The sequence below is a fragment of the Bombina bombina genome, chromosome 8 (genome assembly GCF_027579735.1).
Source record: "Bombina bombina isolate aBomBom1 chromosome 8, aBomBom1.pri, whole genome shotgun sequence".
Classification (NCBI taxonomy): Eukaryota; Metazoa; Chordata; class Amphibia; order Anura; family Bombinatoridae; genus Bombina; species Bombina bombina.
Genome location: NC_069506.1, coordinates 49,055,702 through 49,080,798, shown reverse-complemented (window position 1 = coordinate 49,080,798; position 25,097 = coordinate 49,055,702). Strand labels below are relative to the sequence as shown.

The window sequence follows — 25,097 nt, the reverse complement described above, 5'->3', positions numbered from 1 at the left end:
GAGGAGGTGGGATAAGAGGGTGGGAAATTCGATCTGGGAGGGGGTAAATGAGGTTGGGGGCAGCTATACTACAGAAAAAATGTGTGGTTTATTTTAATTTTATATAATAAACTTGGCAAATTTTGTAAAACTGGGTACTGGCAGACAGCTGCCAGTACCTAAGATGGTGGTAATTAGTTAGTGGGGGAGGGTTAGAGAGCTTTTTGGGAGGGATCAGGGATCTACACTGAAGAACATAATTATAATATAAAAAAAAGAAAAAAAGTCTAATACTGCATACTAGCAGACTGTCTGCTAGTACTTAAGACGAGGGTAACAATTGAGGGGTGGGGGAGGGAAGAGAGCTGTTTGAGAGGGATCAAGGAGGGATCAGGGTGTGAGAAGTGTCAGGTAGGAGGCTGATCTCTACACTATAGCTACAATTAACCTTACAATCTACCTAATTAACCCCTTCACTGCTGGGAATAATAAGTGTGGTGCACAGCTGCAATTGGCGGCCTTCTAATTACCAAAAAGCAATGGCAAAGCCATATATGTCTGCTATTTCTGAACAAAGGGGATCCCAGAGAAGCTTTTACAACCATTTGTGCCATGATTGCACAAACTGTAAATCATTTCAGTGAGAAACCTAAAGTTTGTGAGAAAGTTAACGATTTTTTTATTTGATCACATTTGGCGGTGAAATTTTGGCATGCAATATACCAAAATGGGCCTAGATCAATACTTTGGGTTGTCTACTAAAAATATATATATAGTTTTGATAGGTAAATATAAAAAAGGCTCTATTTCTGTTTTAAATGTAGTGATGGCAAAAATGCTAAAAATGCTCTGGTCTTTTGGGGAAGTTTTAAATGCCCGGTCCTTAAAGGGAAAGTAAACCCATTTTTTTCCCTTTCATGATACAGATAGAGCATGCAATTTTAAGCAACTTTCTAATTTACCCCTATTATCAAATTTTCTTCGTTCTCCTGATATCTTTATTTGAAAAGCAATAATGCAAGCTTAGAAACCTGCCCATTATTGGTTCAGCACTTGGGTTGCGCTTGCTGATTGGTGGCTAAATGTAGTAAAAAAAAAAAAAAAGGGCAAGCGCAACCCAGGTTCTGAACCAAAAATGGGCAGGGTTCTAAGCTTGCATTCTTGCTTTTCAAATAAAGATATCAGGAGAACAAAGAAAAATTGATAATAGGAGTAAATTAGAAAGTTGATTAAAATTGCCTGCTCTATCTGAATCACGAAAGAAAAATTTTGGGTTTCCTATCCCTTTAAGGGGTGAATTTGCTTCTGATACTCAAGTAGTAATGTATATATTTATTCTTTTCTTCAGGTGATCCATGCACTATATCTTCCCAGATGGAACTGGAAGAAGCCTTTCGCTTATATTCCATATATAAAGAAGAAGCACTAAGCATTCATGGTAAACACTGTTAACTGTAAATAAATAAATGCTTTTGAGGTTTTTAATGGAGTGTTCAGAAGATGAGTTTTTGTACTTCAAGGGTTTTTGTTATTGAGAAAGAGCATATCATTTTATACATCTTTCCAATTTACTTCTATTATCAAATTTGCTTCATTCTCTTGGCGTCCTTTGTTGAAGGAGCAGCAATGCATTACTGGGAATGAAGCTGAACCCATTGGGTGAGCAATTGACAAGTATAGAAGTCCATTTACCAATCGGCAGCTTGTTCCCAGTAGTGCATTGCTGCTCCTGAACCTACTACAAGGTATGCTTCTTTTTTTTTTTTTAACAATGGATACCAAGAGAACAAAGGGATTTAGATGACGTAAATTGTAAGGTTGTTTAATCATATATTTTTAATGGTTACAAAAGATGCTCTTTCTTTTTATGCCATCTTACAAATGTGTTTATGGCAATGTAAAGAAATTTATGTAAAACACGGTTTTACTTTTAATGATGAAGATTTTTTTTATGTGGTTGGGTGCATAAAATAATTAAACTATTGTGCTATACACATCCTTCAGTTACAGAGGCGTTGTGCTCTATTGTACTGACTTTGTTCAACATCTGCTCTACATATAATTACTGTAGATGTTCATGATAAAATCTCACTTATCTCTAAATTACATTTCCTCCTTTTTTTCTCAGCGGGTTCGTTTATTTTTATTTATTTTGTTATTATTATTATTTTTTGCAATCACAATTTCACAGCTATTTAATCTACATTATACATTTCTTAGTTAACACATAATATTTTAATGGAATATGAAACCCAAATTTTCCTTTCATTATTCAGATAGAAAATGCAATTTTAAAGGGACACTGAACCCAAATTATTTCTTTTGTGATTCAGATAGAGCATGACATTTTAAGCAACTTTCTAATTTACTCCTAATATCAAATTTTCTTCATTCTCTTGGTATCTTTATTTGAAATGCAAGAATGTAAGTTTAGATGCCGGCCCATTTTTGGTGAACAACCTGGATTGTCCTTGCTGATTGGTGGGTAAATTCATACACCAATTAAAAAGTGCTGTCCAAATTCCTAAACCAAAAAAAAGCTTAGATGCATTCTTTTTTAAATAAAGGTAGCAAGAGAACAAATACAATTTGATAATAGGAGTAAATTAGAAAGTTGCTTAAAATTGCATGCTCTTTCTGAATCGCAAAAGAAAAAAATTGGGTTCAGTGTCCCTTTAAGCAACTTTCTAATTTTACTTCTTTAATCAATTTGTCTTCGTTATTTCTCTATCTTTTGTTAAAAAGCAGTGACGTGTGTAGGAGCCGGCCCATTTCTGGATAACTATATGGCAACAGCTTTGCAAAAATGTTTCCATTTGCAGGAGCACTATATGGCAGCACTATTTCCTGCATTAGTGCTCGAAATGCCTATCTAGGTATCTCTTCAACGCAATATCATGGGAACGCAGGAAATTTGATAACAGAAGTAAATTGAAAACGTTTTTAACTTGTATACTCCGTCTGATTCACCCAAAAATTTTGGGTTACATATCCCTACATATATGGCTGCACATATATAAAATGTGTATCCACCAATCAGCAAATAGCACCCAGGTGATGAGCCTACCTAGCTATGCTTTTAAACAAAGGTTACCTAAATAATGATGCAAATTAGATAATAGAATTAAATTGGCAAGTTGCTGAAAATTGTATGATCTCTCTGAATCATGATAGAAAAAAATGGGTTTCTTGTCCCTTTAATGCACTCATTCTTGTCTTCAGTTGTGTGTTGCTCTCAGCACAGTGTGAAAAGTTGGCCTTATTAAGAATGCAACTGGCAACGCATCCAAGTGGCCTACATCTCACAGCTCACCGGAAGCTCTGCTCTAGGGAAACTAGAATCGCAGGGATGCAGATAAAAAGCAATTGTTAATCATCTTTTTCTTACTGTTTTTTGTTTTGTTTTTTTGTGCTTTTTCTTTGTAGTGTTTCCCAGCATCCCGGAAAAGCCAGGAATGCCTTGCCCAGGGGAAGACAGTAAGTAATAAACCTTTTATCTCTCTTAATATCTCGTTTTGTGATAAGGAATAAACTTTAATCGTGATGATCGTGAAGTGTCTTATAAAAAAGTATCTCTGATTCTCACTTGCCAGAAATACCCTGATTAAGATGCTCTCTAGTCTTTGTACTGTGCACCAATTACATTTAAAGGAACACTTTACTCAAAGCTATTTTGTATACAGAGGAGCAGACTTTATACATGTTGACTATGGGTTTTTTAAGTGAAAAAAAAATTACAAGTAGAAGCTGTTAAAAATTTAAATTACAACTAATACTGCAGTATTCATTTTTATATATCAAACTAATCTTCACTGGTCAGTAGGGACAACTGCCGCTAGTTTACTGGTCTAGAAAGGATATGGCTCTCCGGTATTGGTGATATACATCCTACTAATCCTCACTGGCCAGTAGGGACAACTGCCGCTGGTTTACTGGTGGAGAGAGGTTATGGCTCTCTGGTATTGGTGATATACATCCTACTAATCCTCACTGGCCAGTAGGAACAACTGCCGCTAGTTTACTGGTAGAGAGAGGATATGGCTGTCCGTTATTGGTGATATACATCCTACTAATCCTCACTGGCCAGTAGGAACAACTGCCGCTAGTTTACTGGTAGAGAGAGGATATGGCTGTCCGTTATTGGTGATATACATTCTACTAATCCTCACTGGCCAGTAGGGACAACTGCCGCTAGTTTATTGGTGGAGAGAGGATATGGCTCTCCGGTATTGGTGATATACATCCTACTAATCCTCACTGGCCAGTAGGGACAACTGCTGCTGGTTTACTGGTGGAGAGAGGATATGGCTCTCCGGTATTGGTGATATACATCCTACTAATCCTCAGTGGCCAGTAGGGACAACTGCTGCTAGTTTACTGGTGGGGAGAGGATATGGCTCTCCGGTATTGGTGATATACATCATACTAATCCTCACTGGCCAGTAGGGACAACTGCTGCTGATTTACTGGTAGAGAGAGAATATGGCTCTCCGGTATTGGTGATATACATCCTACTAATCCTCACTGGCCAGTAGGGACAACTGCTGCTGGTTTACTGGTAGAGAGAGGATATGGCTCTCCGGTATTGGTGATATACATCCTACTAATCCTCACTGGCCAGTAGGGACAACTGCTGCTGGTTTACTGGTGGATAGAGGGCATGCATCTCCAGTATTGGTTTTATACATCATACTAATCCTCACTTGCCAATAGGGACAACTGCCAGTGCTTTACTGGTGGACAGAGGGCATGTGACAGGACGTGAACATTTGTCTAAAAAAATAAATAAATACATTTTGTGTTTACTTTTTACATAAAAAAGGGAAAATGTTGAGTACAATGTTTCTTTTACCAGTTGCAGTAACATTATTGTATTGAAGAACCCAACACATATTAGACCTTAGCAATGTGGAGTGCAAACATCAAATTACCACAAATTTTTGTTTTAATTATGTTGCTGGTATTGGTGGTGGGTTTCTTATAAAAAAAAGAAAAGAAAAACCCTGTACCCCATTTACTCCCCTCTTTGTTCTGAGTAGAGCAAAGAATACGTTTATTTAATTAAAAAAAAAAGAAAAAGAAAAAAGGGGCCGGTACTTGCATGCAGAATTTATTTTTAAAGTCCTGTCCCAATCTAAGATGCTGTTTGCATGCAGAATTTATTTTTAAAGTCCCGCCCCAATCTAAACTGCTGTTTACATACAGAATTTATTTTAAAGCTGTCCCAATCTAAGATACTGTTTACATACAAAATGTATTTTAAAGCCCCCCCAATCTAAGCTTCTGTTTGCATACAGAATTTATGAGTCCCGCCCCAATCTAAAATGATGTTTGCATACAGAATTTATAAGTCCCGCCCCAATCTAAAATGCTGTTTGCATACAGAATTTATAAGTCCCGCCCCAATCTTAAATGCTGTTTGCATACAGAATTTATAAGTCCTGCCCCAATCTTAAATGCTGTTTGCATACAGAATTTATAAGTCCTGCCCCAATCTTAAATGCTGTTTGCATACAGAATTTATAGTCCCGCCCCAATCTAAAATGCTGTTTGCATACAGAATTTATAAGTCCCGCCCCAATCTAAAATGCTGTTTGCATACAGAATTTATAAGTCCCGCCCCAATCTAAGATCCTTTTTGCATACAGAATTTATTTTTAAAGCCCCCCCAATCTAAGCTGCTGTTTACATACAGAATTTATTTTTAAAGCCCCCCAATCTAAGATGCTGTTTGCATCCATAAATTTGTTTCTCTTGTAAGGTGTATCCAGTCCACGGATCATCCATTACTTGTGGGATATTCTCATTCCCAACAGGAACTTGCACACCCACAGCAGAGCTGTCTATATTTCTCCAACCCTCACTACCATATCCAGTCATTCTCTTGCAACTCTCAACAAGCATGGAGGTAGTAAGAGATAAGTGGTGAAATGTAGCTGTTATTTTGCCTCAATCAAGAGTTTATTATTTTTAAATAGTACCGGAGTTGTGCTATTTTGTTCCAGGCAGGAAAAAAGAAGAATCTGCCTGGGATTTCTATGATCTTAGCAGGTTGTAACTAAGATCCATTGCTGTTCTCACACATGTCTGAAGAGAGAGATAACTTCAGCGGGGGAATGGCGTGCAGGTTATCCTGCTATGAGGTATGTGCAGTTAATATTTTTCTAGAAGATGAAATGAAGGCTAGAAAATGCTGCTGATACCAAATTTATGTAAGGTAAGCCTGAATACAGTGATTTAATAGCGACTGGTATCATGCTTACTTTCTGAGGTAAAACTCTTTTATATTTACAATATAAAACGTTTGCTGGCATGTTTAAACGTTTTTATATATACTTTGGTGATAAAACTTTATTGGGGCCTAGTTTTTTTCCACATGGCTGGCTTAAATTTGCCTAGAAACATAGAAACATAGAAACATAGATATTGACGGCAGATAAGAGCCATAGGCCCAGCAAGTCTGCCCCACCTTACCTAACAGTATAAACTTATCTAGTTCGTAGGATAGCCCTATGCTTGTCCCATGCATTTTTAAAGTCCCCCACAGTGTTTGTTGCTACTACCCTGAGGCTTTCCACTGTGTTACTATGAGTGGGAGGGGCCTAGTTTAGTGCTTTTTTGTGTATTAACTATTACAGACTGAGACATCCAGGAGTTCCCTGAATGCTACAGGACATCTCTAAAGGGCTTTTAGGCTTCCAAAATCGTTTGTTGGGGAAGGTAAGCCCACAGCAAGGCTGTTGCAGTTTGGTGTGACTGTTAAAAAACGTCTATATCGTTTTTTTGATCTGTTTTTTTAACTAAGGGGTTAATCATCCATTTGCAAGTGGGTGCAATGCTCTGTTAGCTTATTATACACACTGTAAAAATTTAGTTTGATTTACTGCCTTTTTTCACTGTTTTTCAAATTCTGACAAAATTTGTTTCTCTTAAAGGCACGGTACCGTTTTTTATATTTGCTTGTTAACTTGATTTAAAGTGTTTTCCAAGCTTGCTAGTCTCATTGCTAGTCTGTATAAACATGTCTGACATAGAGGAAACTCCTTGTTGATTATGTTTAAAAGCCATGGTGGAACCCCCTCTTAGAATGTGTACCAAATGTACTGATTTCACTTTAAGCAATAAAGATCATATTCTGTCTTTAAAAAATTTATCACCAGAGGAATCTGAAGAGGGGGAAGTTATGCCGACTAACTCTCCCCACGTGTCAGATCCTTTGACTCCCGCTCAAGGGACTCGCGCTCAAATGGCGCTAAGTACATCCAGGGCGCCCATAGCGTTTACTTTACAAGACATGGCGGCAGTCATGGATAATACACTGTCAGCGGTATTAGACAGACTACCTGTATTTAGAGGAAAGCGAGATAGCTCTGGAGTTAGACGAAATGCAGAGCATACTGACGCTTTAAGAACTATGTCTGATACTGCCTCACAATATGCAGAAGCTGAAGAAGGAGAGCTTCTTTCTGTGGGTGATATTTCTGACTCAGGGAAGATGATGCAACCTGATTCTGATATTTCTACATTTAAATTTAAGCTTGAACACCTCCGCGTGTTGCTCAGGGAGGTTTTAGCTGCTCTGAATGACTGTGATACAATTGCAGTGCCAGAAAATTGTGTAGACTGGATAAATACTATGCAGTGCCGGTGTGTACTGATGTTTTTCCAATACCTAAAAGGTTTACAGAAATTATTACTAAGGAATGGGATAGACCAGGTGTGCCGTTCTCTCCCCCTCCTGTTTTTAGAAAAATGTTTCCAATAGACGCCACCACACGGGACTTATGGCAGACAGTTCCTAAGGTGGAGAGAGCAGTTTCTACTCTAGCAAAGTGTACTACTATCCCTGTCGAGGACAGTTGTGCTTTCTTAGATCCAATAGATAAAAAGTTAGAGGGTTACCTTAAGAAAATGTTTATTCAACAAGGTTTTATCCTACAGCCTCTTGCATGCATTGCGCCTGTCACTGCTGCTGCAGCGTTCTGGTTTGAGTCTCTGGAAGAGGCTTTACAGGTAGCGACTCCATTGGATGAAATACTTGACAAGCTTAGAGCACTTAAGCTTTCCAATTCTTTTGTTTCTGATGCGATTGTTCATTTGACTAAGCTAACGGCTAAGAATTCTGGTTTTGCTATCCAGGCGCGCAGAGCGCTATGGCTTAAATCATGGTCAGCTGACGTTACTTCAAAATCGAAGCTGCTTAACATTCCCTTCAAGGGACAGACCCTATTCGGGCCTGGTTTGAAGGAGATTACTGCTGATATCACTGGAGGAACGGGTCATGCCCTTCCTCAGGATAGGTCCAAACCAAGGGCCAAACAGTCTAATTTTCGTGCCTTTCGAAACTTCAAGGCAAGTGTGGCATCAACTTCCTCTAATGCAAAACAAGAGGGAACTTTTGCTCAGTCCAAGACGGTCTGGAGACCTAACCAGACCTGGAACAAGGGTAAACAGGCCAAAAAAACTGCTGCTGCCTCTAAGACAGCATGAAGGAACGGCCCCCTATCCGGTAACGAATCTAGTAGGGGGCAGACTTTCGCTCTTTGCCCAGGCGTGGGCAAGAGATGTCCAGGATCTCTGGGCGTTGGAAATTATATCCCAGGGATATCTTCTGGACTTCAAGGCTTCCCCTCCAAAAGGGAGATTTCACCTTTCACAATTATCTGCAAACCAGATAAAGAGAGAGGAATTCTTACACTGTGTACAAGACCTCCTAGTTATGGGAGTGATCCATCCAGTCCCAAAGGAGGAACAGGGACAGGGATTTTACTCAAATCTGTTTGTGGTTCCCAAAAAAGAGGGAACCTTCAGACCAATTTTGGATCTAAAGATCTTAAACAAATTCCTCAGAGTTCCATCATTCAAGATGGAAACTATTCGTACCATCCTACCTATGATCCAGGAGGGTCAATACATGGCGGTCCTAAGGCCACGGGGCATAGCAGTGGCCCCTTATTTAGACGACATCCTGATTCAGGCGTCAAACTTCCAAATTGCCAAGTCTCGTACGGACATAGTGTTGGCATTTCTGAGGTTGCATGGGTGGAAGGTGAACGAGAAAAAGTGTTCTCTATCCTCCCTCACAAGAGTTTCCTTCCTAGGGACTCTGATAGATTCTGTAGAAATGAAAATTTACCTGACGGAGTTCAGGTTATCAAAACTTCTAAATTCCTGCTGTGTTCTTTATTCCATTCCTCGCCCTTCGGTGGCTCTGTGCATGGAAGTAATAGGCTTAATGGTAGCGGCAATGGACATAGGGCCATTTGCACGCCTACATCTCAGACCGCTGCAACTATGCATGCTCAGTCAGTGGAATGGGGATTACACAGATTTGTCCCCTTTACTGAATCTGGACCAAGAGACCAGGGATTCTCTTCTCTGGTGGCTATCTCGGGTCCATCTGTCCAAAGGTATGACCTTTCGCAGGCCAGATTGGACAATTGTAACGACAGATGCCAGCCTTCTAGGTTGGGGTGCAGTCTGGAACTCCCTGAAGGCTCAGGGATCGTGGACTCAGGAGGAGTCACTCCTTCCAATAAACATTCTGGAACTAAGAGCGATATTCAATGCTCTTCAGGCTTGGCCTCATCTAGCGACGATCAGGTTAATCAGATTTCAGTCGGACAACATCACGACTGTGGCTTACATCAACCATCAAGGGGGAACAAGGAGTTCCCTAGCGATGTTAGAAGTCTCAAAGATAATTCGCTGGGCAGAGATTCACTCTTGCCACCTATCAGCTATCCATATCCCAGGTGTAGAGAACTGGGAGGCGGATTTTTTAAGTCGTCAGACTTTTCATCCGGGGGAGTGGGAACTCCATTCGGAGGTGTTTGCACAATTGGTTCTTCGTTGGGGCGAACCAGAACTGGATCTCATGGCGTCTCGCCAGAACGCCAAGCTTCCTTGTTACGGATCCAGGTCCAGGGACCCCAAGGCAACGCTGATAGATGCTCTAGCAGCACCTTGGTCCTTCAACCTGGCTTATGTGTTTCCACCGTTTCCTCTGCTCCCTCGTCTGATTGCCAAAGTCAAGCAGGAGAGAGCATCGGTGATCTTGATAGCGCCTGCGTGGCCACGCAGGACTTGGTATGCAGATCTGGTGGACATGTCATCCTTTCCACCATGGACTCTGCCGCTGAGACAGGACCTTCTACTTCAAAGTCCTTTCAACCATCCAAATCTAATTTCTCTGAGGCTGACTGCCTGGAGATTGAACGCTTGATTTTATCAAAGCGTGATTTCTCCGAGTCAGTCATTGATACCTTGATTCAGGCACGGAAGCCTGTCACCAGGAAAATCTATCATAAAATATGGCGTAAATATCTTTATTGGTGTGAATCTAAGGGCTACTCGTGGAGTAAGGTCAGGATTCTCAGGATATTATCTTTTCTCCAAGAAGGATTGGAGAAAGGATTGTCAGCTAGTTCCTTAAAGGGACCAATTTCTGCGCTATCTATTCTTTTGCACAAGCGTCTGGCGGATGCCCCAGACGTTCAGGCATTTTGTCAGGCTTTAGTTAGAATCAAGCCTGTGTTTAAACCTGTTGCTCCACCTTGGAGCTTAAATTTGGTTCTTAAAGTTCTTCAGGGGGTTCCGTTTGAACCTCTTCATTCCATAGATATCAAACTTTTATCTTGGAAAGTTCTTTTTTGGTAGCTATTTCCTCGGCTCGTAGAGTTTCCGAGTTATCTGCCTTACAATGTGATTCTCCTTATCTGATATTCCATGCAGATAAGGTAGTTCTGCGTACCAAACCTAGGTTTTTACCTAAGGTGGTATCTAATAAGAATATCAATCAAGAGATTGTTGTTCCGTCTTTGTGTCCTAATCCTTCTTCAAAGAAGGAGCGTCTATTACACAATCTGGACGTGGTTCGTGCTTTAAAGTTTTACTTACAAGCTACTAAAGATTTTCGTCAAACATCTGCTTTGTTTGTTGTCTACTTTGGACAGAGGAGAGGTCAAAAGGCTTTGGCAACCTCTCTTTCTTTTGGCTAAGAAGCATAATCCGCTTAGCCTATGAAACTGCTGGCCAGCAGCCTCCAGAAAGGATTACAGCTCATTCTACTAGAGCTGTGGCTTCCACATGGGCCTTTAAAAATGAGGCTTCTGTTGAACAGATTTGCAAGGCGGCGACTTGGTCTTCGCTTCATACTTTTTCAAAATTCTACAAATTTGATACTTTTGCTTCTTCGGAGGCTATTTTTGGGAGAAAGATTTTACAGGCAGTGGTACCTTCCGTTTAAGTACCTGCCTTGTCCCTCCCTTCATCCGTGTACTTTAGCTTTGGTATTGGTATCCCACAAGTAATGGATGATCCGTGGACTGGATACACCTTACAAGAGAAAACATAATTTATGCTTACCTGATAAATTTATTTCTCTTGTGGTGCATCCAGTCCACGGCCCGCCCTGTCATTTTAAGGCAGGTATTTTTTAATTTTAAACTACAGTCACCACTGCACCCTATGGTTTCTCCTTTCTCTGCTTGTTTTCGGTCGAATGACTGGATATGGTAGTGAGGGGAGGAGTTATATAGACAGCTCTGCTGTGGGTGTCCTCTTGCAACTTCCTGTTGGGAATGAGAATATCCCACAAGTAATGGATGATCCGTGGACTGGATACACCACATGAGAAATACATTTATCAGGTAAGCATAAATTATGTTTTTTAAAGCCCCCCATCTAAGCTGCTGTTTACATACAGATTTTTTTTTTTTTAAAGCCCCATCCCAATCTAAGATGCTGTTTACATACATAATTTATTTTTAAAGCCTCCCCCAATCTAAACTGCTGTTTTCATACATAAATTTAGTTTTAAAGCCCCCCCCCCATCTAAGATGCTGTTTACATATATAATTTATTTTTAAAGCCTCCCCCAATCTAAACTGCTGTTTGCATACATAATTTATTTTTAAAGCCTCCCCGATTTAAGATGATACTTGTATACATAAATTATTTTTTTAAAGCCCTTGACCCCCCCCCCCCCCCCCCATTTTAGGTGCTGTTTGTGAACATATTTAAACTAAATTCGGAAATGTATAAAGCTTTATGAACATCACATATTTGGGGTATTTTGCTATAATGTTGGACTTCAGTATAGTGGTTAATCAATTCTGAAATACATTAAGTAAAATAAAATGGCAATAATACCATGTTCTAATGTGTTACAGCAATTTATTTATTCCGCTATTGCTTGGATATAACTAGATATTTAACCCTTTAGCAGGGGTTAAACACACAGATCCCTGATAACAATAATACAATGCTGTTACACAGAATATTGTATTATTGATCTTTTATATAAAGTCTATTTTAGTTGTCATATATATGAAACTAAAACCTCACATTGTACTGTATTCGGGACAGGAAATAACTAATCTTTTCTATTTGACATTATCCTTTGATGGCAGATAAAAACAATTGCCTTTGAAAGATTATCTTCGTGGCCAAGTTAACCTCTTGACAGCCATAAAGTTTTAGGAACAGTGACAAATGACATTCCTACAAGATCATTCAGAAATAAGCCATCATAGTTAAAACTTACCACTGGGTTCATTCAGTTAATTGTGTTTAAATGCAATTAAAAGTGACCTAATTCCCCTAAAAAGTACTGGAAGTTGAATGGCTAAATATAGTCACCAATCAGCAAGCGCTATCCAGGGTGCTGAACCAAAAATGGGCCGGCTCCTCTGCATAAATTCCTGCTTTTTAAAAAATGAAAAAACATTTCGGTTCAGTATCTCTTTAAGTAAAATGTTTGCGAAGCGCATTTCGCCTTTATCAGGACCGGTAGCACTCTGTGGCTTCCGGGCAGAACTTTAAAGGTTGATTAAATTCTAAGGGCTAGATTACAAGTGGCACACTAATGTTGTGCTTGAGCAATATAAGAATATTGTGGGCGCATTAATTTGCACACGTATTAAAAGCTGAAAGTAAACGCGTTTGCTCAAGCTCAATCAAATTGACTGAAGGGTTAGGGATAAAATAAACGTTGCACCAAACACAACATAAATACATTAAAATATGCTGTTACACACATATAAACACTATCTTATATAAATATTAATTAAAAAAAAGTTATGTGTTCAAAGGAATATGGTTTATGGCCATATAATTGATAGCAAAGGGTTATAATATATTTATATGTCTAAATAATAATTCTATAATAATATTTAATAATGTGTTTTACTGTAAATATTTTGCATTCCAATGTTCTTCACATACAGGACAATGTTATTTTTATTTTAAATACATATTTCTATATATATTTGTATATACCTATACCTATATATCTATTCCTATAGATCTATAGGTATAGATATATATTTCCATCTAAAGGGGAGGAGAGTCCTCGGCTTCATTCATTACTGTTGGGAATTAAGAACCTGGCCACCAGGAGGAGGCAAAGACACCCCAGCCAAAAACTTAAAAACCTCCCCCACTTCCCTCATCCCCCAGTCATTCTTTGCCTTTCATCACAGGAGGATGGCAGAGAAGTGCCGGAGTTTCGGAGAAGACTCTTATGGAGGGTAGTACTCTTCGCATTGGAACTGGAGTTTTAAGTACTCCTGTCAGCCTCTCAGTGAGAGCCTGGGCGAAAGTTAGAGTCCGGAGATGCAGGGAGAGTCTTTCTGCGAAACCATCCCGACTCATATTAACAGCTCCACAAGCAATCAGCTTTGACGGGTTTCGCTGCTTGCTTTCTACACTCAAGTCCATGTCAGGAGCAAGGCTACTAACCTGTCACACTTGAAGGGTCGTGTTCCTGTTCCACGGCGTAAATTCTGGTAAGATGGTTTAATTTTTTTATTAATAATGATAACATAGAAGACAGGGTCACAGTGTGATGCCTTTTTATCTTTAAAGAATCACGGGTTAATATTCCTGGTAAGGGGATTATTGAACAGGGGGGGTTTATACATGATATTGTTTATTGTGTCATTGCTGCGTTATGTGTGAGATGAGACTCAGGCAAAGTGTAGAACTTTCAGGATACTTGTGGGATCATTGCGCGTCCCTTTTTGGTGTGTTTTTCCCTAGTGTAGGGGTGGTCCTGCCAGGCACTCCATGTGACCGGGTGTGCCTATCTCTCTTTCTCTATTTATCTGTAGTGCAGGAGACGTAACGGTTTCTGTAGTCCAGGTCCTAGGAGGTGGTGAGTGCCCCGGCCATTGGAGGTATAAAGGTGCCTTTTTGTAATTTAAGTTAGTCTGAACAAAAGCGCAAGCTATGGAGGACTCTGACGCGTTAGAGGGCTCTCCCTCTTTAACAAAGTCTCATTCCTGTGTTTATTGTGAGGAGGTTCTGGTAGATCAGCCTGCTCAACTATGTTCCACATGCCTTGATAAAGTTACAACTTTCTGCTGCGGCAGGTGCTTTCTATTCTGGAGGTTCCGGAAACTAAGATCCCAGAGGAACCTGCAATTCCTAAGCTTGACAAGGTATATGAGGACAGGGTAGTACCTCAGACTTTCCCGGTTCCCGTTAAGATGGCAAATATTATTAAGAATGAATGGGAGCAATTAGGTTTGTCCTTTTCCCCTTCTTCTTTTAAAAAACTGTTCCCCGTTCCGGACTCTCAGCTTGAGCTGTGGGGGACCATCCCTAAGGTGATTGGGGCTATCTCTACGCTCGCAAAACGGATTACTATTCCTCTCGAGGATAGTTCGTTGTTTAAAGAGCCCATGGATAAAAAGCTGGAAAACATGTTGAGAAAGATGTTTCAGCACACAGGGTTTGTTTTTCAGCCAGCAGCAGCCGTTGCGGCGGTCACTGGAGCTGTGACATATTGGTGTGAATCCCTGTGTGAAATGGTCGAGGTGGAGACCTCCATCAACGAGATACAGGAAAAGATTAAGGCGCTGAAAGTCGCCAATTCTTTCATCTATGATGCCAATATGCAAATTATTCGCCTGAATGCTAAGATATCAGATTTTTCTGTTTTAGTGTGCAGGGCTCTGTGGCTAAAATCTTGGTCTGCGGACATGACCTCTAAATCGAGGCTGTTGTCCCTGCCTTTTCAAGGGAAGATCCTGTTCATTCCAGGATTGGATTCGATCATATCCACGGTTACGGGAGGCAAGGGAGCTTTCCTACCGCAGGATAAGAAGGCTAAGCCTAAGGGATCTACTTTTCGTCCCTTTCGTGCAGACAAGGCCCAGCGCCAGCAACCCACCGCGAAAACGGTCTAGTCCAAGGCATCTTGGAAGCCGGCTCAATCTTGGAAAAGTCTAAGCAGAGCAAGAAGCCCGCTGAGACAAAATCGGCATGAAGGGGCGGCCCCCGACTGGATCACGTAGGGGGCAGATTATCTCTATTCTCAGATGCATGATTGCAGGACATTCAGGACCCTTGGGTTCTAGTTGTTGTCTCCCAGGGTTACAGGATAGGGTTCAGATCCCATCCACCCAAGGGCAGATTCCTCCTGTCAAACCTGTCTTCAAGAATAGAGAAGAGAGAGGCCTTTCTAGAGTGTGTGAGAGATCTCGCCTCTCTCAGGGTTATCGTACCAGTACCCATAGCGGAAAGGGGTCTAGGGTACTATTCCAACCTTTCTGTGGTTCCAAAGATGGAGGGCACGTTCTGCCTGATTCTGGACCTAAAGTGTTTAAACAAGTTTCTGAGTGTTCCATCGTTCAAAATGGAAACAATCAGATCTATTCTGCCCCTAGTTCAAGAGGGACAGTTCATGACAACTGTAGACTTGGACGCTTACCTTCATATTCCAATTCACAGGGACCACTTCAGGTTCCTAAGATTTGCATTTCTGGACCAACACTTCCAGTTTGTGGCCCTTCCTTTTGGTCTGGTGACGCCCCCGAGAGTCTTCACGAAGGTTCTGGGGGCGCTGCTTGCAGTGGCCAGATCCAGGGGCATTGCGGTGGCACATTATCTGGGTGACATCCTAGTTCAAGCACCGTCGATCAGCCTCGCAGAGGATCATTCGAGGGCTCTTCTTCTTTTGCTCCAATCTCACGGTTGGAAGATCAACTCAGGAAAGAGTTCCCTGGTTCCCAGCAACAGGGTGGAGTTCCTGAGCACGATAATAGACTCTATGTCCATGAAGAAATTTCTCACAGATCAGCGACGCAGGAAGCTTGCGTCCACCTGTCTTACCCTTCAGTGCTCCACAAGCATGTTGGTGGCTCAATGTATGGAGGTGATAGGTCTCATGGTTTTAAGCATAGATGTCATCCCATTCGCCAGGTTCCATCTCAGACCTCTTCAATTGTGCATGTTGAGACAGTGGAACGGCGATCATTCAGATCTATCACAGCTGATATCAGTGGATGCTCAGACTCAGAACTCCCTCTCTTGGTGGATTCGTCCGAAGCAACTGTCCATGGGGACATCCTTCTTGAGACCGTCCTGGGAGATTGTGACCACGGACACCAGTCTGACAGGATGTTTGGGACAGGATGTTTGGGGTGCCAGGATGGCACAAGGAAAGTGGTCCAGGGAGGAGTCTCTCCTTCCGATCAACATCCTGGAACTACGAGCAATTTACAATGCTCTGAAGGCATGGCCTTCTCTGAGGTCAGTCAGTTTAATCAGATTCCAGACTGACAACATTACCTCGGTGGCTTACATCAACCACCATGGGGGTACGAGAAGCCTCCTCGCAATGAAGGAGGTGTCTCAGATTCTGGAGTGGGCAGAGTCCCACGACTGCTCGCACTTGGCAATTCACATTTCAGGTGTGGACAACCGGGAAGCGGACTTTCTCAGCAGACAATCCTTCCATCCGGGGGAATGGTCTCTCCACCCCGAGGTGTTTGCGGAGATTTGTCTCAGATGGGGAATGCCGGAGATAGATCTCATGGCGTCCAGACTCAATTGCAAGCTACCTCGATATGGGTCGAGGTCCAGGGATCCCCCAGAGCTGATAGATGCCTTAGTGGTTCCTTGGGGATTCAGCCTAGCTTACATTTTTCCACCGTTACCACTTCTACCTTGTGTAGTGGCACGCATCAAACAGGAGCGGGCCTCGGCCATTCTGATTGCTCCTTCATGGCCGTGAAGGACGTGGTTTGCGGATCTGGTGCGGATGTCATCCTTTTCGCTGTGGAGGTTACCCTGTCGCAGAGATCTGCTGACACAGGGCCCCTTTCAACATCGAAATCTAGATTCTCTGAGGCTGACTGCGTGGAGATTGAACGCCTAGTCTTAGCCAAGAGAGGCTTTTCTGAAAGTGTGATTGATACTCTAATTCAGGCAAGGAAGCCAGTCACTCGTCGCATCTACCATAAGGTGTGGAGGACTTACTTGTCCTGGTGTGAGAAGCATGGATATCCTTGGGATAAGGTGAAGGTATCCAGGATTCTGTCTTTTCTCCAAGATGGTTTGGAGAAGGGTCTTGTCGCTAGTTCCTTAAAGGGACAGATTTCGGCATTATCAGCCTTGTTGCATAGGAGACTCACTGAGCTCCCTGACATCCAATCTTTTGTTCATGCTCTGTCTAGAATCAGGCCTGTCTTTAGACAGTCGGCTCCACCTTGGAGCTTAAACTTAGTCCTTAAGGTTTTGTAGAGGGTTCCGTTAGAACCTATGCATTCCATAGACATTAAGATTCTGTCCTGGAAGGTTCTCTTCCTGTTGGCTATTGCATCGGCACGCAGAGTTTCTGAACAAGCTGCCTTGCAAAGTGATCCTCCTTATCTGGTGTTTCGTGTGGATAAGGCTGTACTACGCACTGGGTTGGGGTTTCTCTCCAAGGTGGTGTCTAACCGTAACATCAATCAGGAAATAGTTGTTCCTTCTTTGTGTCCTAATCCTTCTTCTTCAAAGGAGAGATAACTTCATAGCCTGGATGTGGTTCATGCCTTAAAGTTTTATCTTCAGGCTACAAAGGATTTCAGGCAATTTATATATCTCTTTGTGGTGTATTCTGGTAAGTGCAAGGGGCAAAGGGCCTCTGCTACTTCTTTGTCTTTTTGATTGAGGAGTTTGATTTGCCTGGCTTATGAGACAGCAGGACATAAACCTCCTCAGAGGATCTCACTCATCTCATTCAACTAGAGCCGTGGCTTCGTCCTGGGCCTTCAAGAAAGAGGCCTCTATGGAGCAGATTTATAAGGCAGCTACCTGGTCCTCCTTACACACTTTTACAAAGTTTTACAAATTTGACATTTTTGCTTCTGCGGAAGCTGCCTTTGGGAGAAAGGTTTTGCAGGCTGTGGTGCCCTCTGATTAGGGTCCACCTTTTTACCCTCCCGGTTTCATTCAGTGTCCTCTAGAGCTTTGGTATATGTTTCCAACAGTAATGAATGAAGCCGTGGACTCTCCTCCCCTCAATGGAAATGAAATTATCAGGTAAGCATAATTTATGTTTTTTTATAGAAATATATATTTAATAATACAAATTACATTTTTGCTATGTGAAGAACTCAGAACAAAGCATACACATTGTCAAATGTGCTTGAAATGCAATGAGGTTTACAAGTATTTGTATGGTTTTCAAGTGAACAAATATATTAAAAAATTGACTGCACTACTGTAAAACGTGCATAGTTTAAAACTGGATAGTGATTGGTGAAAGAACATCTTAATACTGCAATTTTTTTTTCCATGTGTACCTAGAAATTATCATGTGGTTTTAATCCGGTTTATTTTTTTATTTTTTTTAGTATGTTAAATTTTTTTTATATAAAAATATATATATATATATATATTAAATAAAAAGAAATAGAAAATAAAAAAAAATATGAGTGGATAGGATAAAATAAATCTTAACAAATGAGTCTTAAAGCGATATAAAACCAAAATATTTTCTCTTGTGAATCAGAGAGAGCATACAATTTTGAATAATTTACTTGTTTTGAAAATGTTTGCTTTGTTCTTTGTTCTGCTCCTTTGTTAAAGGAGCAGCAATGCACTACTTGGAGCTAGCTGAACACATCAGGTAAAACAATGGCAAGAGGCATAATGTTTGGCTACCAATCAGCAGCTAGCCCCCAGTAATATATTTCTGCTCCTGAACTTTCCTAGGCAGTGTTCTTTACAGAAAATGGAGTGGAGGCAGTGTATTACTTTCTAATATTATAACATTTTCTGCTATCCAAAGCTCATATTAATTGCATAATTTAATATAATTTTATTTAATGATAATTTGTGCAATAAACATTAATACATTTTAATATTAGCTAATTTTAGCTTAACATTTTAGCCGGGTGGTCAGTAATATCAGTGGGATGCTGCACCCTTTAAAAAGGTCCTGGGGAGAACACTTCTAGATATTCTTTTCAACAAAGGATACCAATGGAACAAAGCAAATTAGATAATAGAAGTAAATTGGAAAGTTGTTTAAAATTGTATGTTCTATCCTAATCACGAAGGTTTAATTTTGCCTTTGCTGTTCCTTTAAGCATATAAAAGATTTATTATTTAATCTGGATATATATCTTTCGAGGATTTTCTGTACCACCACAAAGTGGATTACAGATATGTTGCATCAGGAAAGGCAGTAATAATATTTTTGGCGATTTTATTTCTACATAAAGATGGTGATGAGAATTGTTTTCTTTTTGTGTGTGTGAAGTGATATGTGTTGAGTTAACACTCCATATGTATTATTGTGCCTGACCTTTCTCAATAAAAATATATTTAAAAAAAAAAATAGTTTGGGGACTCTGATCTCTAAGTCACATCAAATATCCATTAAACTACAGATCCCTTGGGCAGAGTCCTTGTTCTCCTTTGTCAGCTGAAATAATAATCATAGCACTCATTCAGGTCATCCTAAAAATGATTATTTTTTTCTGATTGTACTTTTTTTTCCCCCCAAAGAGAAAAATAAACAGAACCCCCCCACACACACACACAATGTATCATCTATTTATGAACAATAAAACATTGTGCCTATTTTAACTGTTGAAGATACATTGTTTCGTTGTATTCTGCTGCAGGATATGAATGACATTGATTCATGTATATCACATTGTTATACTGGAGATATAGGAGTTAGTCTGTCATAATGGCTACATTGAGTACATATCGTCTCTTCCATTACTTTAAAGGGACACTGAACCCAATTTTTTTCTTTTGTGATTCAGATAGAGCATGCAATTTTAAGCAACTTTCTAGTTTACTCCTGTTATCAATTTTTCTTCGTTCTCTTGCTATCTTTATTTGAAAAAGAAGGCATCTAAGCTTTTTTTTTATGGTTCAGTACTCTGGACAACACTTTGTTATTGGTGGATGAATTTATCCACCAATCATCAAGAATAACCCAGGTTGTTCACCAAAAATGGGCCGGCATCTAAACTTACATTCTTGCATTTCAAATAAAGATAAGACAGTATATGATAGTGATTGCCTATTCAGTCGGGCAGAACTATGCTCACCTTAAAAAACTATCCCAACGGTTTTGTGTACAATAGGTCAAAAAAATAGGTGGCGCAAGTGAATGCTGTTCTGACTAATAATGGTGTAAAATGTATTTTAGATTCCTTGTGTGTCTGATAATGTTCTCACCTTACATAGGCTGTATTGAAATTTCAAGTGTAAATGGTGTCTCTCCAGGACAATAAAGCTTCTAGATTCAAATTCTATAGTATAAATATATATATATTTATTGAATAAAAGATTCTTATTTATTAAATGAACGATTCTTATATATGAGATCAAAATAATGATGATCTATTCACAAGTGATAATCAGTTGACAATTTAAAACATTTGGTAAAATATAAAATATGATAGTACAATATTAAAAACACCGGTGTTCTTCATAAACAAAAAACTATAAAAACTCAAATTGAGATAATATAAGCAAGCAGGTGTACTCAGAAGATAAAACCAAAAAATAAACAGAGGAGACTCATGTACCTCTAAGCGTATGACTAGCAAAAAACATATATAAATGCATATAAGAGTATATGAACCATATGTCTGGTATCCGTTAAACTAGCGTATATATATACTTCACAGATGTATAAGGGTTAAGCAAATGTTATACAGTTCCTCATTGCTTAATGTTCTGGCAAAACATGGGGTGGTTATCCTTCCGTCAAAAATATATTTGAGTCAATGTATATTGAAACAAGTGTGGCAAAATGTAGCCAGTAATATGTAGCTGCAGTGTTATTTCTTAGATTTCAGCGTCTCTGTTTTTTAATCAGAGGTAGGTTTACATACGGTTTTTAGCTGGGTGTAGCGATTCCTTCCTTAAAAACAGTGCACTGTTGACGTCTTCCCTCTGCTGTGCAGAAAAAGCCGGTGGAGTACTAAGTCCCTTAGCCTCCGTTTACCAGCTGTGTTGGTAGTTGTTTCCTTAGATTCGTTGTTTACCCAGTAATGGGCCTTGATGGTATTCTTATGAGCTCCGGTCACAACTTGCTTCTTTCTTTGTGAGTGTATAACCCAGACTCGGTCTTTATTTTCACCGGTCTCCTTGCTGTTATCACAGCTGACAAAGTTCTCCTCTGGAGCTGAGTTGTTTTGGCTCACTTCTTAATTTCAAGTGATCAGGTTTCTACGCGTTTCGGCGTTCTGCCTTTCTCAAGATACCTGATTGAACCACCTGTAGCCTTTTTATCTGGATCTCCCATGTTCCATCTCTTCAGCTTAACCCTTAATGTTTCTGTTTCTTGTGGATTCGTTTAGAGTTTTACTGTAATCTTAGTTCTTCCACTGTCCTTTGTGAAAGGTTTTCTTAAAATAATTATATTTTTTATTTAAATCCTCAGGTTCATTTTCTCCATATTAGACATCACATAAACAGTAATATTTGGTTCATATATTTCGAGTTCATATTTACAGATATTCTACATTCTTTTTTATATGCCTAATTCAACTTGATATATGGAAACTTACTATAAAAATATGTTATTATAATATTATAGTAATAATAGTATATATATATATTCCAGAAAATTAATGCAATTAATTTATAAAGTTTGTGTGAATATGTAAATGTTCAATTAGCTAATTTTTGTGATTCTAAATCAGATATTAATTCTATATAGAGTATACTTATACAATCCTGTATTCTTGTTATACTTGTATAGTGGGGTATTTCTTCATCTCATATATAGGTGTTATTTATACATAAGTGTTGTTTATCCAGGTTGTAGAAAAGATACTGGAAGTGCTTATGATACACAAATCTTTAATAGTTAGAGATATTTGTATCTAGAAACATATATTGTTTTATTAACATCAATGACTCTTGTTTTTATATTCCTGCCATATGTTGTCACCTCATTTCCTACTATATTCTTTACCTCGATATAAGTTATGTGTGTGTTTGTATCTTACTAATGGAGAGTTGTATTCATATAGCGTATTACTTTATATACAAGGAAGTATTGATTGTATTATAAGTCTACATTATAGAATTAAGGTCTAGTTCACTATTTAATCCCTTAGGGAATAAGGTCCCCATTCTAAAGATAATTTCAGCTTCTTTATGGAGTAACTTTCTCTCCATGTTCCCTCCTCTATTGTCTTCTCTTACTAGTTTAATGCCCCAATATTTTAGTTCTTTTGGATTGCTATTATGATGTTCCTTAAAGTGTACATACAGTCTTGTATTTTCTTTGCCCTGCTCTATGCACCAAATGTGTTCTCTAATTCGCTCTCTGAGACTTCTGCTCGTTTGTCCCAGGTATTGTAATTTGCACGAACACTGTAATATGTATATGACATTGTTGTCTGTGCATCTTATTATGTCATTTATTTTAAAATTCATGTTGTTACTTGTTGAAGTTATTTGATTCGTTTTATGGCTAAATTGGCAAGACTTACAATCATAACAGGGAAAGAAACCTGTTAGTCGCTCCCCTTTTAGATTCACTATGTTGTTGGTAGTTTTACATTTATATTCACTTGGTGAAAGTATGTTCTTAAGGTTTGTTGCTTTTCTATATATTATATCTGGTGTTGGTTTAAGTTGTTTTCCAATAACTGGGTCACTTCTGGCCAAATGCCAGTGTTTCTTAATGATATTTTGTACTTGTTTATATTGTGCTGAATATGTTGTTATAAAGGGTATTTTTAACATGTTGAAGTCAGTCTCTGCGGTTTGATTTAGTTTTTTATCTTCTAGTAGTGTTTCTCTCTTTATTTCTCTAACTATGTTTTTTGTATTAATGATTTGTATTTCATTATATCCTTTTTCTACAAACCTGTCCTGTATAGTCAGTGCTTGTCTGTCAAAGTCTGCTATGTCGCTACAGTTACGTCTAATACGTGAAAACTGTCCTTTCGGTATGTTTTTTTTCCACTTTATGTGGTGACTACTGTTACGTTCAATATAGTTGTTAGCATCGATTTTTTTAAAAAATGTAGTGGTGTTGATTTTATTGTCAGTGATAGATACCTCAATGTCTAGAAAGCTGATGTGTTCCTTACTGCATTCATGGCTAAATAAAAGTCCCAAGTTATTACTGTTAAGATCTTCCATGAATAGTAAAAATAGTTCCTGGTCCCCCTCCCAGATGATAAAGACGTCATCTATAAAACGTTTAAAGAGCACGAGATTCGCACCCCAAGGAGTAGAGTTTATAAAATTCTCCTCAAATTTTCCCACGAATAAATTCGCGTAGCTGGGTGCGAATCTCGTGCCCATTGCAGTGCCTCTTTGTTGGAGGTAATACTTTCCATCAAATTTAAAATAGTTATTCTGTAAAATAAAAGCCATACAATCTAAAATAAATTTTTGTTGAATGGGATTCATATCTTTATCTTGTTTTAGATACATTTCAGTAGCTTCTAGCCCATGTGTGTGTTCAATACAGGTGTAAAGTGAGCTTACATCGCACGTAGCCATTAAGTAATTGTCCTTCCATTTTATGTCTTTAATGATATTGAGAAAATGTTTGGTGTCTTTTAAATAAGAGGATATGTTCTTTACATGTTTCTGCAGAAAAAAGTCAACATACTGTGAGAGGTTGGAAGTTAACGAATCAATGCCCGATATAATGGGGCGTCCTGGTGGATTTGATATATCTTTATGTACTTTTGGCAAAAAATAGAACACAGGTGTTCTGGGGTATTCTGTGTTAAGGAATTTGAATTCTTGGGTGTTAATTATTCCTTTAGTTTTTGCCTCTATCAGCATGTTGTCGAGATTATTTTTCATTCTATTTATAGGGTTATTGACAAGTTTCTTATATGTCACTGTATCTCCTAATAGTCTATATGCTTCTGTCAGATATTTACTTGTATCCATAATTACGACCCCTCCCCCTTTGTCTGCTTGTTTTATAATGATGTTTTTATTCTCTTTAAGTCCTTTGAGGGTTTGTTTTTCTTTTTTGGTCATATTCCACTTCATGTCTTTATTAGTGTCTATTTTATCTATATCTTCTTTCACTTTCCTTTCAAACATCTCTATTGCGCTCCCTTTTTCATGAGTTGGAAAGAAGTTGGATTTTTGTTTTAAATTAGTATGTATATATGTGGGGTCTTCATTAGCATAATTCGTTATTGGATTTTTCATGAAATATTTTTTCAGGGTTAATTTCCTAGTTAGTTGGTTCACATTAATTATAGTTTCAAACTTATTAAGTTTGTTTGCCGGAGCAAATGATAATCCTTTACTTAATATGGATGTTTCTTCTTGACTTAATGTTATTTTACTCAGGTTGAAAATACCTCTTGTTTTTACTTTGATTTCTTGGTTGCCTTTTTTGCGCTTTCTAATCCCTCTTCCTCTACCTCCTCTAGTCTTCGTTTTCCCTTTGGAGGGTCGTGTGACTGAATTGGTCCCTCCTCTAAAAAAGATTTTGATGTGCCTACTTTTGTTTGTGTTGATGTTTCACCAGTGTTATTTTCTTCTGTTAGTGAACTAAATCTATTCTGTGTCTTAACTTCCCATTTCAAAAAGACAGTAATTATAAATCACACACAGAAAAGAGACAAACACCTAACAAATGGGAAGTTAAAAGTACATAAAGATATATCAAATCCACCAGGACGCCCCATTATATCGGGCATTGATTCGTTAACTTCCAACCTCTCACAGTATGTTGACTTTTTTCTGCAGAAACATGTAAAGAACATATCCTCTTATTTAAAAGACACCAAACATTTTCTCAATATCATTAAAGACATAAAATGGAAGGACAATTACTTAATGGCTACGTGCGATGTAAGCTCACTTTACACCTGTAT

The 25,097-nt window shown here is 39.0% G+C and overlaps 1 protein-coding gene across 1 annotated transcript in view; it reads left to right on the top strand.

Moving 5' to 3' along the window:
• PRKCZ (protein kinase C zeta) overlaps positions 1-25,097 on the top strand; it is a 508,310-nt gene that overhangs the window by 121,358 nt on the left and 361,855 nt on the right. Inside the window, exons 4-5 of the mRNA XM_053690355.1 lie at positions 1,328-1,417; positions 3,406-3,456. Coding sequence (XP_053546330.1) covers positions 1,328-1,417; positions 3,406-3,456 — 141 coding nt within the window. The remainder of the gene's footprint in view (positions 1-1,327; positions 1,418-3,405; positions 3,457-25,097) is intronic.